Source organism: Squalius cephalus, assembly GCF_949319135.1.
Source record: "Squalius cephalus genome assembly, chromosome: 1".
NCBI lineage: Eukaryota > Metazoa > Chordata > Actinopteri > Cypriniformes > Leuciscidae > Squalius > Squalius cephalus.
In genome coordinates this window covers 43,764,621-43,778,646 of record NC_137122.1, presented here as the reverse complement: position 1 = coordinate 43,778,646, position 14,026 = coordinate 43,764,621, and the positions used below count along the sequence as shown (strand labels likewise).

The 14,026-nt window shown below is 37.2% G+C and overlaps 1 protein-coding gene across 30 annotated transcripts in view; it reads left to right on the top strand.

Moving 5' to 3' along the window:
* The window catches only part of mapk8ip3 (mitogen-activated protein kinase 8 interacting protein 3), a 31,871-nt gene that overhangs the window by 9,063 nt on the left and 8,782 nt on the right, over positions 1 to 14,026 (top strand). For 12 of the 30 annotated variants that reach the window (XM_079890727.1, XM_079890723.1, XM_079890725.1 and 9 more), the window contains 10 exons: positions 76 to 206; positions 2,756 to 2,773; positions 3,277 to 3,334; positions 3,415 to 3,567; positions 5,719 to 5,776; positions 6,298 to 6,446; positions 9,501 to 9,557; positions 9,737 to 9,907; positions 10,978 to 11,137; positions 12,939 to 12,989. In XM_079890727.1, the coding sequence (XP_079746853.1) occupies positions 76 to 206; positions 2,756 to 2,773; positions 3,277 to 3,334; positions 3,415 to 3,567; positions 5,719 to 5,776; positions 6,298 to 6,446; positions 9,501 to 9,557; positions 9,737 to 9,907; positions 10,978 to 11,137; positions 12,939 to 12,989 (1,006 nt within the window). Of the gene's footprint in view, positions 1 to 75; positions 207 to 716; positions 729 to 2,755; positions 2,774 to 3,276; positions 3,335 to 3,414; positions 3,568 to 5,718; positions 5,777 to 6,297; positions 6,447 to 9,500; positions 9,558 to 9,736; positions 9,908 to 10,977; positions 11,138 to 12,938; positions 12,990 to 14,026 lie in introns of all 30 variants that reach the window. The other 18 variants (XM_079890729.1, XM_079890726.1, XM_079890720.1 and 15 more) reach the window with 10 other exon arrangements.

Here is a 14,026-nt window from a genome sequence, read left to right as displayed (position 1 = left end):
GAAAGTTGCTCTGTGTAATGTAAAGGATTCAAGCTTTGAAGTGAAATAATGACGAGAACTCTTGTTCCTTTGAAGTCCTTCTCAGGGCATAGTGAATGAGGCATTCGGCATCAACACAGACTCTCTGTACCACGAGATCAAAGACGCCAAGTCTGACATCATCGGTGATGTGGACGCAGGAGCAGAACTTCTCGGTAAGCTTCATAGTTCAGATTATGACCTTCAATTAACATTTTACCCCAGCAGTTGATTGACACTTTCTCATAAATGCAGGTTATCTTGTTTTATATGTGACCTGCATTTAATATCAATGATTTTTCATTTTTTTTATTATATATTTCAAGTACCATTGCTAAGCGCATGGTGGCTAAGGGCTTTTCTTGCTTGCACTTTGAACTGCATGCCATTTGTCAGGAAGCCCACACTGCTGGATGTATCCTCAAAGCAAGGTCTCTTGGGATATCATGCTTGCTTTATGTCTGTATCTCCTGCCCCTAAGCACATTTTGGTGTGATGTAGTTGTTTAATTTGAGTACTTTCTGTTATTTACGTTGGCGGTCTCTGATTTGTTTTGTTTCATTATCAAGGTAGAGCTGTTGATTTGTTTATCTCAGTGTGAAGGTGGATCTTTCTTTTGATTGGCCGTCTCACTCACTGACCCTTGACCCCTCTCTGTGCTTCCTTCCCGTGTGTGCTTCTCTCGGCCACGCCCCTAGGGGAATTCTCAGGTGTGTATCTGATCACTGATTGGTTGGTATTTTTATTTCTCATTCTTTTTTGCTCCTCATGACCTTTGCATGGATTTAACATAACAATACACATTAGAAAACACAATTAGTCATATTACATAACAGTTTTTTTTTTCTAGGACACATTTCTCAATACTTAGGTCTTTTTTTTTTCTTCAAAAACTCTTCACACAGTTCTCCTAACCAACTTTCAACTTTTTCACAATCAAGTCATTATTCCATAACACACTATTTCACTCAAAGGTTTTCATCCAACAAACACACTGTCACTTATAAAACACAGACCTAAAAAACACTAACATCAGGTAGCATTATACAATTTTCTTTTGTAAAATGTCTTTACAAAACATGAATGACACTCTCTACTGCTTATAAATCACTGCAGTATATGTTACATAGCCCATTTTTACATTACACTACAAACATTTTTCCTAAGTTTTCTCATTTTGAATGGATGGTAATGAAATTGAAAGACTGTAGGTGTTTAGTTACATCTAATTGCATGGATAGTATTTGATTTTTTTTTAGATTCAGAATATATTTTAATATGGTATTGCTGTAGAAATGTTGCAAATTTCTGTCTTATTCATTATGTTGTACTAGGTTTTGAACTTATGTTTAACAGTTTTGTAAACATGTGCAAATTTGCCCATAGTACATAAAGTTTCCGTGGTGTTTGTGTTTAAGTGAGAAAAGAATTCATGTCATTTCAAAGAATTAGTCACTGAATGCATTTTGTGCCAAATAAAATGATCCACAGTTTAGCCCACATAGACTGATGTTGTGATCACTGAGTGAAGAGTTGTGAAAAAGTGACCTAAGTATTGACCTAAGTAACTGTGAAGACCACATTAAACTATACTTCAGAAACACATAACATTAAACGGTTACACTTTATTTTAAAGTGTCATTGTTACAGTGTAATTATACATTTAAATACTGAGTAATATTAATTAACTACATGTATTTAAAATAGTTTTAGGGTTATGATTAGGTTTGGTTTAGGATTAGTTGCATGTAATTGTGCCTATTTTATAGTTATTGCTATAGAAACTACAAGTAACAAGGACACTGTAAAATAAAGTGTTAACTATTAAAAAATAAAACACTTAAAAATGCAAAACTTTTCAAAAGTTTGGGGTCAGTAAGAATTTATTTGAAAGAAATTAATGCTTTTATTCATCAAGGACTCTTTTAATTAATCAAATGGTACAGTAAAGGCATTTAAATTGTTTAAAAAACATTCTATTTTAAATAAAGGTTGTTCTTTTGAACATTTTATTCATCATAATTCATCAAATTAAAAATCCTAGGGAAAAATGTATCAGTTTCCACAAAAATATTAAGCAGCACAACTGTTTTCAACATTGATGATGATAATAAGAAATGTTTCTTGAGCAGCAAATCAGATCATATTAGAATGATTTCTGAAGGATCATGTGACACTGAAGACTGGAGTAATGATGCTGAAAATTCAGCTTTACCATCACAGGGAAAAAATACACTTTAAGATATACTCACATAGAAAACAATATAGCAACAATATTTCATAATTTCTTATTTTCTTTATCAAGTAAATGCAGCCTTGGTGAGCATAAGAGACTTCTTTCAAAAACATTAAAACTCTTACCAACCCCAAACTTTTGAATGGTTTTGAATTATTTAATTAAAGATAAAGGTCTGATATATTAAAAATACTTTTTAATTTAATAGTGACAGCTGATGATTTGTTTTATTCATTTTTCTTTAAAAATAATTTATCAGGTGTGTGTGTGTGTGCCTATTTGTATGTGTGTGATGATAAATATCTAACATGTGCTTGTCCATCTTTCTCTCTTGCTCTCTTCATCTTTGTTTAATTTCTTCTCTTTTCACTTCCATCATTATCTTCCTCTTTTAATATCCTCTTCTGTCTTCAAATTCATACCTTTACTCCTCCTTTCTTTTGGCTGCCTCCTCTTACCTCGCCACTTTCCCTCTCTTTCCTCCTCGGCTCTCTATTTCAGTCCGGGATGATTTCTTTGGTAAGGCTCATAGCCTCCTTTCCCCCCTCACGTTGTTTTCAGTAAGACATTGTGACACTTTCCTGATTGGTAGCGATGCTTTTTGTGAGATGTTCTCCTGTGCTTCTGCTCTTCTAATCCTATTATCTCCTGCTGCTCAGTGCTGTGCTTTCAAATGCATGGCTTTTCGGCTCATATGAATCATATTATTTTAATCAAGTCTGTTTGGATGTTCTACAGTCCACTTATCAAGTTAGACTGTGATTATGTCCCTGTAGATGTCCTGTTAATCAAACCTGGAAAGGTCATTAGTTAATGCAACAATAAAGAATTGAGCTGATTTCACTCACCTTTTTTTTTTATTGGGCCCTATTAATAAATGTACTGTAATTCTTTGTGTTTGTGGTGTAATTTCAAGCAATTGTGATTTTGTAGTTTTGAATCAGCTGTACCTTAGTCTATTCATCTGAGATTTACCAAGTTCATGGTGGTCTGTACTCCCGCTAACACTGTATATCCCACAGGAATGGGGAAAGAGGTGGAAAATCTACTAACAGAGAACAAACAACTACTGGAGACCAAGTAAGAGACAGAGACCGTGTTTGTATTTGCGCATGTACGTATGCGTCTGCATACCTGACAAAGTCATTTGCCTTTTGTAGGAATGCACTAAATATTGTGAAGAATGACCTGATTGCTAAAGTGGACGAGCTGTCGAGTGAACAGGAAGTTCTCCGGGAAGAGCTGGAAACAGTGAAACAGTCCAAGACCAAAGTGGACCAGAGAGTGAAAGAACTGGAGGAGGAGCTAAAGAGGTCTGGAACTTTTGCCTGTGTTTGTTTGCAAGGGTTTGATTTCTGATTTGTCAATTGATTTGTCCTTAGGACATTGAGGGAGTCCTCCCAATAATGAGATATGACCACATTTTCTCCCCAAAATGTGATATTATTGATGGAGAACTGCTGCACTCCATTACGCACCATGTTGTTAGGATAACAAAAAATTGAAAAAGATATTTTTTTAGGCTGATCTTCCCCAGTGGTCTAACAGTGTTCGTCAATGTCAAAATGATTGAGATGGCCAATCAAATCAAAGAAGGCGAGATAAACATGAATTCCAGCTTAACATTTCCAGTTTTAAGCTTGAAAGGGTGTGAGGCAAGACACTGAACAGAGAACTGAGAAAATGGAGGGCTTATAAACAGGGAATGGGGAAAAAATGCAAGAGACACATTTTTTAAAAGTTATTTAATTATTTACTTCTTTTAAAACTTCAGCGCCGTGTTTCTAGGACGCCTTGTGTGCGAGATGCTGAAAAAGACTTGAGACATGAGCACAGTGTTCAGAGGCATCCAATCCATCTACCGCATGTTTACATAGAAAAACAATGGAAAAGCAGCACAATTGAATTCAAAAACGTATTCTGTGTGACCAGCCCCTTTAGTCTGTGCCTCTGAAAGTGGGTTGTGGTGTTTTTTAGAGTCTCTGTGAGTCTAAGGCTCTGTTTACATCTGGTAGAAGAATGGGTTTTGGTTTATGGGATCACAAGTGGACGACGCTAAATACAGGTGTAAACGGGGTCTAAAACATTTTGAGCTTGTCCACTCCCAGATGTAGTTGAAAATGCATTCGACCGGATTGTTTTCGTATGCGTTTAAATAGCCACAAAAGTCCACCTATAAATGGGATCATGCTGCTTTGTCGCTGCGTGTCGCTGGCGGTGTGAATGGGGCTTTAAGGTGCATTCACACTACAAGCGCCAAAGGAACATGATCCCATTCATTTCAATGAAGAGTGGGCGATTTCCGGCGACACGAGCGACTGCGTAAACATTATGGTAAGTGCGCTAGGCAGACGGGATTTAAACTTTGTTTGCTGGAAAACCAAGTTTGGTTTGAAGACAAAAAACGTATCAAGCACAATGTTCTCTCACCATTCCTGATTTCTAATGGGGCGTGTCCAGCGACGCAACAAAGTTGAGATCTGTTCAACTTTATGCAAATCAAGAGCGACTTTCGAGAGCGACAACCAATAGGAGTGAAGACAGTGGAGTGCACATGAACCGTTGCTCTTCAGTGCCGAGGCAAGGTTAAGGAGAAGCTCATTTTAGATTTAAATTAAAGTCCTATAATTTATGATATGTCTCCGTGTACATACGGTGTTACTCGCCGTGCTGACTCCGAGCCTGAATGGTTTCGTGAACCCAGATAGACCGACATTTGCCCTTTTGCTGCAGATAAACAGCCAATGGCAAAGAGCACTCACTGTTTCTCGTTCATCTTTAATATTAAGCATTTTATGTACTGATTACATTTATATTTAGACTTTTCCCTCCAAATGTTGTAGCGACAAGAAAACTGAATTGTTGTCTACAACATAGACTAACATCTGTAAATGTCATTCACAAAAGTTACTAAGTACCCAGTGGGAAGGCCCATTTGTGACCTCACCGTCAGCCACTGGCGACATGCAGCGACAAAGTCGCCTTTTTTTGCGTAAACATTATGGTAAGTGCGCTAGCCAGATGGGATTTAAACTTTGTTTGCTGGAAAACCAAGTTTGGTTTGAACTTTGAAGCCAAAAATGTATCAAGCACAATGTTCTCTCACCATTCCTGATTTCTAACACGCACTCACAGTGTTCGGCGGCTTCCAGAGCAGAAACGAAAGCGGCTGCTCTCTGTATGTTTTTCTGTCATCTCCGGTCGCGTTCATATGTGAATTGCGCAAGCTTATTTCCTATTTATTTACCTGCCCATAGACCCTCCCCTCAATGAAATCAGGACAGATGAGATTGAAAGTGACAAAAGACACGGATTAAAACACCCGGTGTAAACGGGAATGTGTCTCCCTCGTCTACTTGTGATCCGATCGACCAAAACGCATCTTACTACCAGATGTAAAAAGGGCCTAAAAGTCTCTGTCACTCCACTCTAATTAAAGTCTGAATGTCTCCATTTGATAAAAGGTTGAGAGCTGAAGCATTAGGAGCATCTCAGGACTCTAAAGATGAGGGTGGAGAGGAGGTAAGTATAACACTTCAGTCTCATTTCAAACACCTTTGCTCTGCTCCAAAAACTAGTGAACTGCCTCACCAATGTGAAAAAGTAGTGATAATTTAATTATGTTAATTACAAGAACACCTTGTTTTAAGTCAGTTCAAAGGCAGCATAGCATATACAGTAACCTTCATGGAGAAGGCAATCACGCTAGGTTTTGGAACTTAGCTTTGAAACGATGCTTTTTCTTATATCATTAATATCATTAATACCATTTATGACTTTTTAAAGTGAGATTTTAAATGCATTAAAAGTGTAAAGTGCAAATACACAGTTGTTGAGTGTGTGTATTACCAATCACTTCTACAGGCCTTGCTTTGTTTTGCTCTAGCAGTTTTTAATTAAAATGCAACCCTCAACCTTCTCACAATGCTTCACTACCCACATATTTGATGCTGTGAAATGCTGAAGGGTTGATGCACTAGCCTCTGCTTCACTGCTGCTGTGTTTTGTGGTTCTGCTCTGTTCTGTGTGGCTCTGTGGTGCAGTACTCATCTCCTCTGCAGGACGATGTGGCCATGACGCAGAGACGGCGGTTCACACGTGTAGAGATGGCTCGTGTACTGATGGAGCGCAACCAGTACAAGGAGAGACTGATGGAGCTTCAGGAAGCTGTGCGCTGGACCGAGATGATCAGGTGAGGGAGAAGCAGCCACAAACCTAAAATATCACATCCAAATCAACTTTCATTTAGATACTTACAAGCTTCTGTTATCGTGCATCCAAGCATGTGAACAAAATCTCATACATTTGCACATCTAAATGACTTCATCAATACAACACTCATTAAAAACGGTCAATAGGGGTGTAAAATGTATTGATGCATATTGATGTAATGCATAAAATGGAACAAAACCCCCTAGAGTACATAACTGATAACATAAACTACAATACAAATGTTAGACTTTTTCTTGAAAGAAGTTAATACTTTTGTTTAGCAAGGACGCATGCAATTTTTTAAATTACAAAAGATTTCTTTTTTAAATATATGCTGTATGAACTTTCTGTTCATTAACAAATCCTGAAAAATAAAATGTATTATGGTTTCCACAAAAATATTAAGCAGCACAACTGTTGACAATATGATTGACAAATGTGCAGCTGTTGATAAATCAGCAGCTCAGCATTGATAATAATAAATGTTTATTGAGCAGCAAATCATCATGTTAGACTGATTTCTGAAGGATCATGTGACACTGAAGACTGAAGTAATGATGCTGAAAATTCAGCTTTGACATCACAGGAAATAAAATACATTTTCAAATATATTACAGTAGGTTGCAGTCATTCTTAAGTTATTAAGTTATTACAATTTAAATTGTAATAATATTTCACATCTCAATTTTTACTGTTTTTGATCAAATAAATGCAAGATTGGTGAACATAAGAGACTTCTTTCAAAAACATCAAAAAATCTCACAGACCCAAAACCAAGTATTACATGTATTTGAACTAAATTATATTGCAATTCATACTTTTTACTTATTTTTTATTTTATTTTTTTTTACATTTAAAGCTGTAGTCCGTAAGTTTTTTGGGTTAAAAATGATCCAAAATACATTTTTGAGCAAGTACTTAACCAGCCAGCGTTCAAAACTCTCTGCTTGCCTTAGCTCGATTCAAAACGGTAAGCTTGTAATAATGCTTTAATTCCAGTAGTACTGGTGGATTTCCGCGGGAAATTGGAGCATGTCTTTGCGTCATTACGTCACATCTGTACACATAAAGAAGGGGTCCCGGCTAGTAGGCTATGAGTGTGAGGATGCTGGAGGTGGAGATTTATAGTCTTTTCTCACAGCACTTGATATAATTAAACGTATCAATTTGATGGCGGATCCAGAAAGGTTCAAACGACAATCACCAGTGACAACTGGAGATTCACCCTGTGATGAGGTTCAGTTCTTTGTAGTGAGGGAAGGAAGAAGACAAAGGGGTCGGCGATGACTGGGACTCTCGTTTTATTCACTCAAGTTGAAAACATAAACAAAAAGGTGTGCACGTAGCGCGTTCACCGTGCAACAACACAGCATAAACTCAGTCAATAATTCAGAATATAAATCGTCAGCTTCTCTCTCAGTCGGCAGCAGCACACGAGGTCCCAGTCCCTCTCTCTCTCTCTCACTCTCTCCCGGTCGTGCTTATATCCGGTCTTTCCACGCCAATTACTGAAATCAGACACAGGTGTTCATCATCTGCACTTGACCTACTTACTCACCGCTCGCTTCCTTCCTCTCTCTCCCGCTACAGACTCCGCAGAACCACGCCCCCCTCGCCACACACCCGTTGTAAAACGCAAAAGACTTCGGACTGGCAACAGAAAAAAAGAGACAGCAACCTGGCCCATACAAAAACAAAGATAAATATCGGAGGGGCATTAAATGTAGTCACGCAATGCTGATGTTGTTTACATTAACAATTTGAGAACAAAGTATAATTTGCACGGTTTGACGTGATATTGATCGTTAGATTTTATCAGCGCGATTTAATGCAATGCATTTTTTCCCTTAGTTGGTCAGAACAAAAGTGGATGTTACTTACTTGTTCAGACAACATTTTCCGATGAAAATTCTTATATTGGTCATACTTCCAAAAAGTAGAGTCTGTGATTGCGAATGACAGCATCCACACCGGTGCGGTGACTGACTCCTCAAAACATTGGATTCATCCGTGCTGTGCCGTATCAAGGCACAACCCACGTAATGTTGATAGTTCCGCGAATAACTGCAATTGCAGATTTCGAACAGAGATGGCGACAAAGAGGAAAAACTACGGACTGCAGCTTTAACGCAATGTTAAATTATTTATAATTTTTTTCCCACTTTTTAAAAAGTTAACTTGCAGTTAACCAATAAACAGGTTTTCACTACAGCATTTTTACTATTTCATGTGAAAAATAAAATAAAAATTAAGTGGAGTTCCTAAACATTATTTCAGGAGGAGTGAACCCATCTAATCTTTCAGTTAACTGCCTGAGCATATAAACAGCAGCTCAACCTTGCTCTGGCATCAGCTGTTTTGACATCCATCCTCCTCCACCATCATAATTTAGGCATCTTGTTACCTTACTCATCTTCCAAGCATTAGTAGTCCCATTGGGGCAGGGCTAGGAAACGTCGGTCCTGGAGAGCCACTGTCGTGCAGAGTTTAGCTTCAACCCTAATCAAACACACCTGAACTAGCTAGTCAATGTCTTCAGGAGTGTTTTTCAGGGTTGGAGCTAAACTCTGCACGACAGTGGCTCTCCAGGACTGCGTCTTTGTTTTTATTTTAAATAAAAGAATGAAATGAAATCAAGTGTAATAAGATTTATATTCACCCCCATCCCTTATTTGGCCTAAATGGTCTGTCATTCTTTTTTCTTTTATATTTTGTTACCTTCTAAGGCTACATTTTTAAAACAGGGAAATGAGTTTTCGCTGTACTGCACAGTGACTTCTTGAAACCAACAAGAAAAAAAGAACTGTGATAAAATTGTGATATTCCTGAAAAAAAAAAATCTTTATATTTTTGCCATATCGCCGCCCACCCCTAATCTAAGCGCGAGTTGAAGCTGCTGCCTCGAGCTCCTCCTCTGTTGACAGCAAACCAAATACATTTAAGCTTAATAGCCTAAAGATTACATGGACATTTTATTTTTTATTTTTTTTACAGTGCAGACTTCATGTTCTCTTTGTCCGTTTCACTTCCACAGGGCATCTCGGGAGAGTCCTGCTCTACCAGAGAAGAAGAAATCTATCATCTGGCAATTGTGAGTATTACGGCAGATTTAGACATAATGTTTTTGACTTTTGAAGTGGATTGATTTCACACCATTGCCATGTCTGAATGTTAAAATAGAGTTTTGTTACTTACATATGTTATGATTTACATTTCATCTGTGTTTTCCTGTTCCTTTACCTACTTACTTTGCTCTGTGTCTCTCTCCAGCTTTGCACGTCTTTTTAGTTCATCTGCGAGCCCTCCTCCAGTGAAACGTCCGTACAACAGTGTCAACATTCACTACAAGTCTCCTTCCCCTGCTGGCTACAACCAGAGACGCTCCCAAACCATGTGCCAGATCTCCACTTCCAACTGCATACTGGAGTTCCTGCCTGAAGAGTGAGAAGAGACATGCATATCTGTCTGTGTCCTTGTCCCATATGTCCTCATGTCCTCATCCACACATCCACCTGTCTGTCTGTCCTCCCTCTGTGTCCTCAAAGTGTATTCTCTCTCTTTCTTCTGCTCAGGCAAGCTGACTCCTGCTAAATGGTGTGTGCTAATGCTGCATTTGACTGTTAGCTGTTGCACACTCACACGTTTACTTAGCTTACATAAGGAAATATCATAGGAAATATCATAGTGTATTTAAATAAAACTAACTTATAATAAAAACTACAGACTAACTCTAACATAACCTCTAAAAGGAAACGTTTCCTTTATTTTTAGAACAAAAATACATTTCATTTATTTATCTAATAATTACTTTATTTAGGTTGTGGGGTTCAGTTCTCAGGGAACATACATCATGATAAATGTGTATTATTTTTTAATAAAAGCATCTGCCAAACATTGTTATTTTATTATTATTATATCATTTATTAATATTTTAAATGAGCTTTTATTTTTATATTTTCAGTTTCTCAATTTTAATTTAGTTTTTTTTCATTTTGGTATGTGCTTTTTTGATATGAGTTTTTATATTTCTATTAAAGTGTATTTAGTTTTAGTAATTGTATTACTACTTCAACTTATTTTATTTCAGTTTTCGTTTAAGTTTTCATCTAATAATTATTTAAGCTTTATTTCATTTAACAGAAATATTTTTTTAATAGTTTTAGTTTTAGTACACAATAATAACACTGCTGCCAACTGAATAAATGTGAATATTTGATTCATTCATTTATTAAGTTTTAAATAACATTTTAAAACATCAGTTCACCTCAACATACATATCAGATGTTAGTCTGCTAACATTTTTTTAAGTCTGCTTGCCAGTAAATTAGCATGAAATAGCGTCTGCCAAATGCGAAAATGTAAGGGAAATACATCACATCATGTTTTCACATCACGCCGTGTGTCTGTGGCATTTCTTTTTGGCCTCTGCTGGCTGGCTGGTTCTCTCGCTCTTTCGCTGACTGCTCCTCTCTCTCTCTCTCTCTCTCTCTCTCTCTCTCTTCGCCCTGTAGAATGCCCAGTAACGGTGTTGCATCTCTCCTCAGCGATTCTGCGCTCTGTACACGCAGAGAGCAGCGTCGAGAGCAGTACCGGCAGGTGCGTGAGCACATGCGCCGCAAGGATGGCCCCATGCAAACCTGTGGCTGGAGTGTCCCACCCCGATTCAAACAGGTATCTGCCCATATGTTGACCCTTCACCCCTGACCTCTATAAGCAATTCAGCTCCACACATAGACTGGAGTGGCACTGTTTTGCAGGGAGCGCCCTCCACAAATAAAGTGAAAATAAATATGCAAAGTGCACTTTAGATATGCACCCAGGGTGGACGTGTCTTAGTTAAGCTCCTCCCAAGATCAGGGATGGGCGTTTGATTTTATGTAGGTGATGATATGAATGGCTTGTTGAAGATGTGCAAAAGCAATTTAGTAAAAAAAAAACTTTTTGTTACACCCTCTAACAAAAAAGTAGCTAAGTATGTAACAGTATCAGATGGTTTATCACACTGATAAAAAAATATAAAAGGTGACAGGATTAAAGTGAACTTAATTGTGCAATAAATCAAAAAAATCTTATAAATCTAAAAAAAAAAACATAAGTCAAAAATAGTGATGAAGAACAGCATTTCACTAAAAAGAAGTCACCTTTGTTCATTTAAATAAAGCTGAAAATAAATTAAATAAAATTTTAATATTAGATGTTTTATATTTTTTGATATATAGAATAAAAATTAGATATTTTTATAAAATGAAAATTAAAAATGTTTCTTTGGCAACTAACTAATTTTTAAAAAATAAAAATACATTGAAGGTAAACAGAAATGCTTTTTTAAAAAGTGACAAAAAGCACATAACAAAATTACTAAAATTTAAACTCAAATGAAAAATATTAATAAATACTATTATATAAATAATACAAAAATAACACTGAACGGTGAGTTGTTTATTTGCACTGTTATTTATTTGATCAGTGAATTGTTTCTGTACATGATCCATGCAAATTAACTGATTTACTAAAATGAATCAGGCTTCCCAATAGTATATCCACATCATTCCTACGCACCATGACGCTTTGCGCGAATTATGGGTGTAACTTCCGTTAAGCTGTAAACAATCAGTGAAAGACTAGCTCTATGGATGCAATAATATATATTTTTAAACTGTGTAAAATGACATTACATTATTCTACTCGCCCTTCAACCATTGAACATTAAAAGCACATTTAAAAGTTTTAAAGCATCAACAAGGTACTTTCAACAGACCATGAATACTGTGGTAATCTGTATTAGGCTATATAACATACGTTGCCTTATAATAATAACAAAAATTATTTACTTCAGCATTGCATGATACTATTTCAAAGTGATTTCAGTCATTTTGACAGATAGTAAATTGTTTTTACCTGTGAAAACAAACCTGGAAAGAGACGTGAGGATTTGGGGAGAAAAAAAGAGAGATTCTTCGTGCATTCCAGTGAATTATAATGGCATATATCGTAAATGAAATCGGGAGAACAGACCACAAATGTGCAGTATATGTTGACCATTTTCATAATATTACAGTGGAATGCAAAAAGGAAAAAAGAAAATAATCATGAGGAAAAGAATGCAGTGACTGAAAAGAGCTCTTGCCATAGGTATTCTTGTTATAACATGTCACGTTAAAATACCAAGTGTTATTCTCAAATAAAACTTGAAAGAAAACTGATAGCTCATTGAGTCAAACTGACGGATAAGCTTTATTTGTAGGGCAACCTTATGATTTGAAATGATTCGTTTCAGTCTTTTTGAATGGAAGTTCCCCAAACCGGAAGTGCCACCCATATGTTCACAGATTTTTTGTTCCATGGAACTAGTTAGCGAGTCCATGGTGTGCTGGTTTGTGGCAACAGTGTTAGGGTTGGCATGGTGACAGTGTGTTTGTTAGGGTTGCCGTGGTGACAGTGTCGCCGTGGCGCTAACTGTGATCTCCCACAGAATGGCTCCCAGGCGGACAGCACTCAAGATGCCACAGTGAAGAGGACGCAGGCAAGTCTGAGCGGCAGAGGACCAGCATGCACCTCTCCCACCCTGTCCCTTTAAACCCCGGCCCTAAACCTGACTCAGCCTCAGTCAGCAAATCATAGCGTAGACACAGCAGAAAACTGATATAGCAGAAAATGTCTTTGCTGAAGCTGAATTTATCTTTAGGAATTAAACCTCTGGTATTTCCAGCTGTCGACATGCTTTCCTGCTAACAATGCTTTGCTAACACTATCAAGTTAACACAATATTTAGTGCATTTTAGACATTTGGCCGATTGTACAGTTGCTTACAACCTGCAATGACATAAATGTGCCAGACATCATAATTTAGATGCCAGCGTTATTGCAAGACAACCTGAAATGTAACATTTTTATTTAAACTAAAAAACAAAGTTCCGTCTATCAAAGTGTCATGAATATGGTAATCATTCAGCATTTGATGTGCAATAGTATTTTGAAGTACCATCTGAAACCACTTTTGTAACATGGTACTGTTTTTTGTAAGAGTGCCTTTTTAAAGATAATAAATATAAATAAATGATTATTCTAATCCACAATATAAGCCGCGTTTAGTTGAACTCTAGTGATAACAGTTCAGAACAAATTCCAGATGTCTAAAATGTAGCAAACCTCATTTTCACATATTCACATTCCAAAATGTTATTGTATAAAGGAGTCCTAGATGAAAGTAAACTAATTCAGATTATTCTCTCAGCATTGTGTAACACGATATCCTCCTGGTCCGTATCAAACCTTCCTCCATCTTAGAAACACCTGAATCATGATTTGCTGCTCTCTCTCTGTCTTTCAGAGGCGTTTGCTGACTGTACAGTAGATTAACTCCTGTCATTGCGCATGCATCTGCCTTGTAACCCTCTTAACAGACTTTGATCTGCTGCTCTGGTTTGCTGTTCTTGGTTTCCCCTTTCTCTGTCTGCCCTGGATAAAGGCATTCTTAACCAGGGCATGATGGGAGTTTGGCATCTTTCTGCTTGTAGTGTGTAGCAGTGATCTTATTTACAAAGGCCTTGTAAACATCAC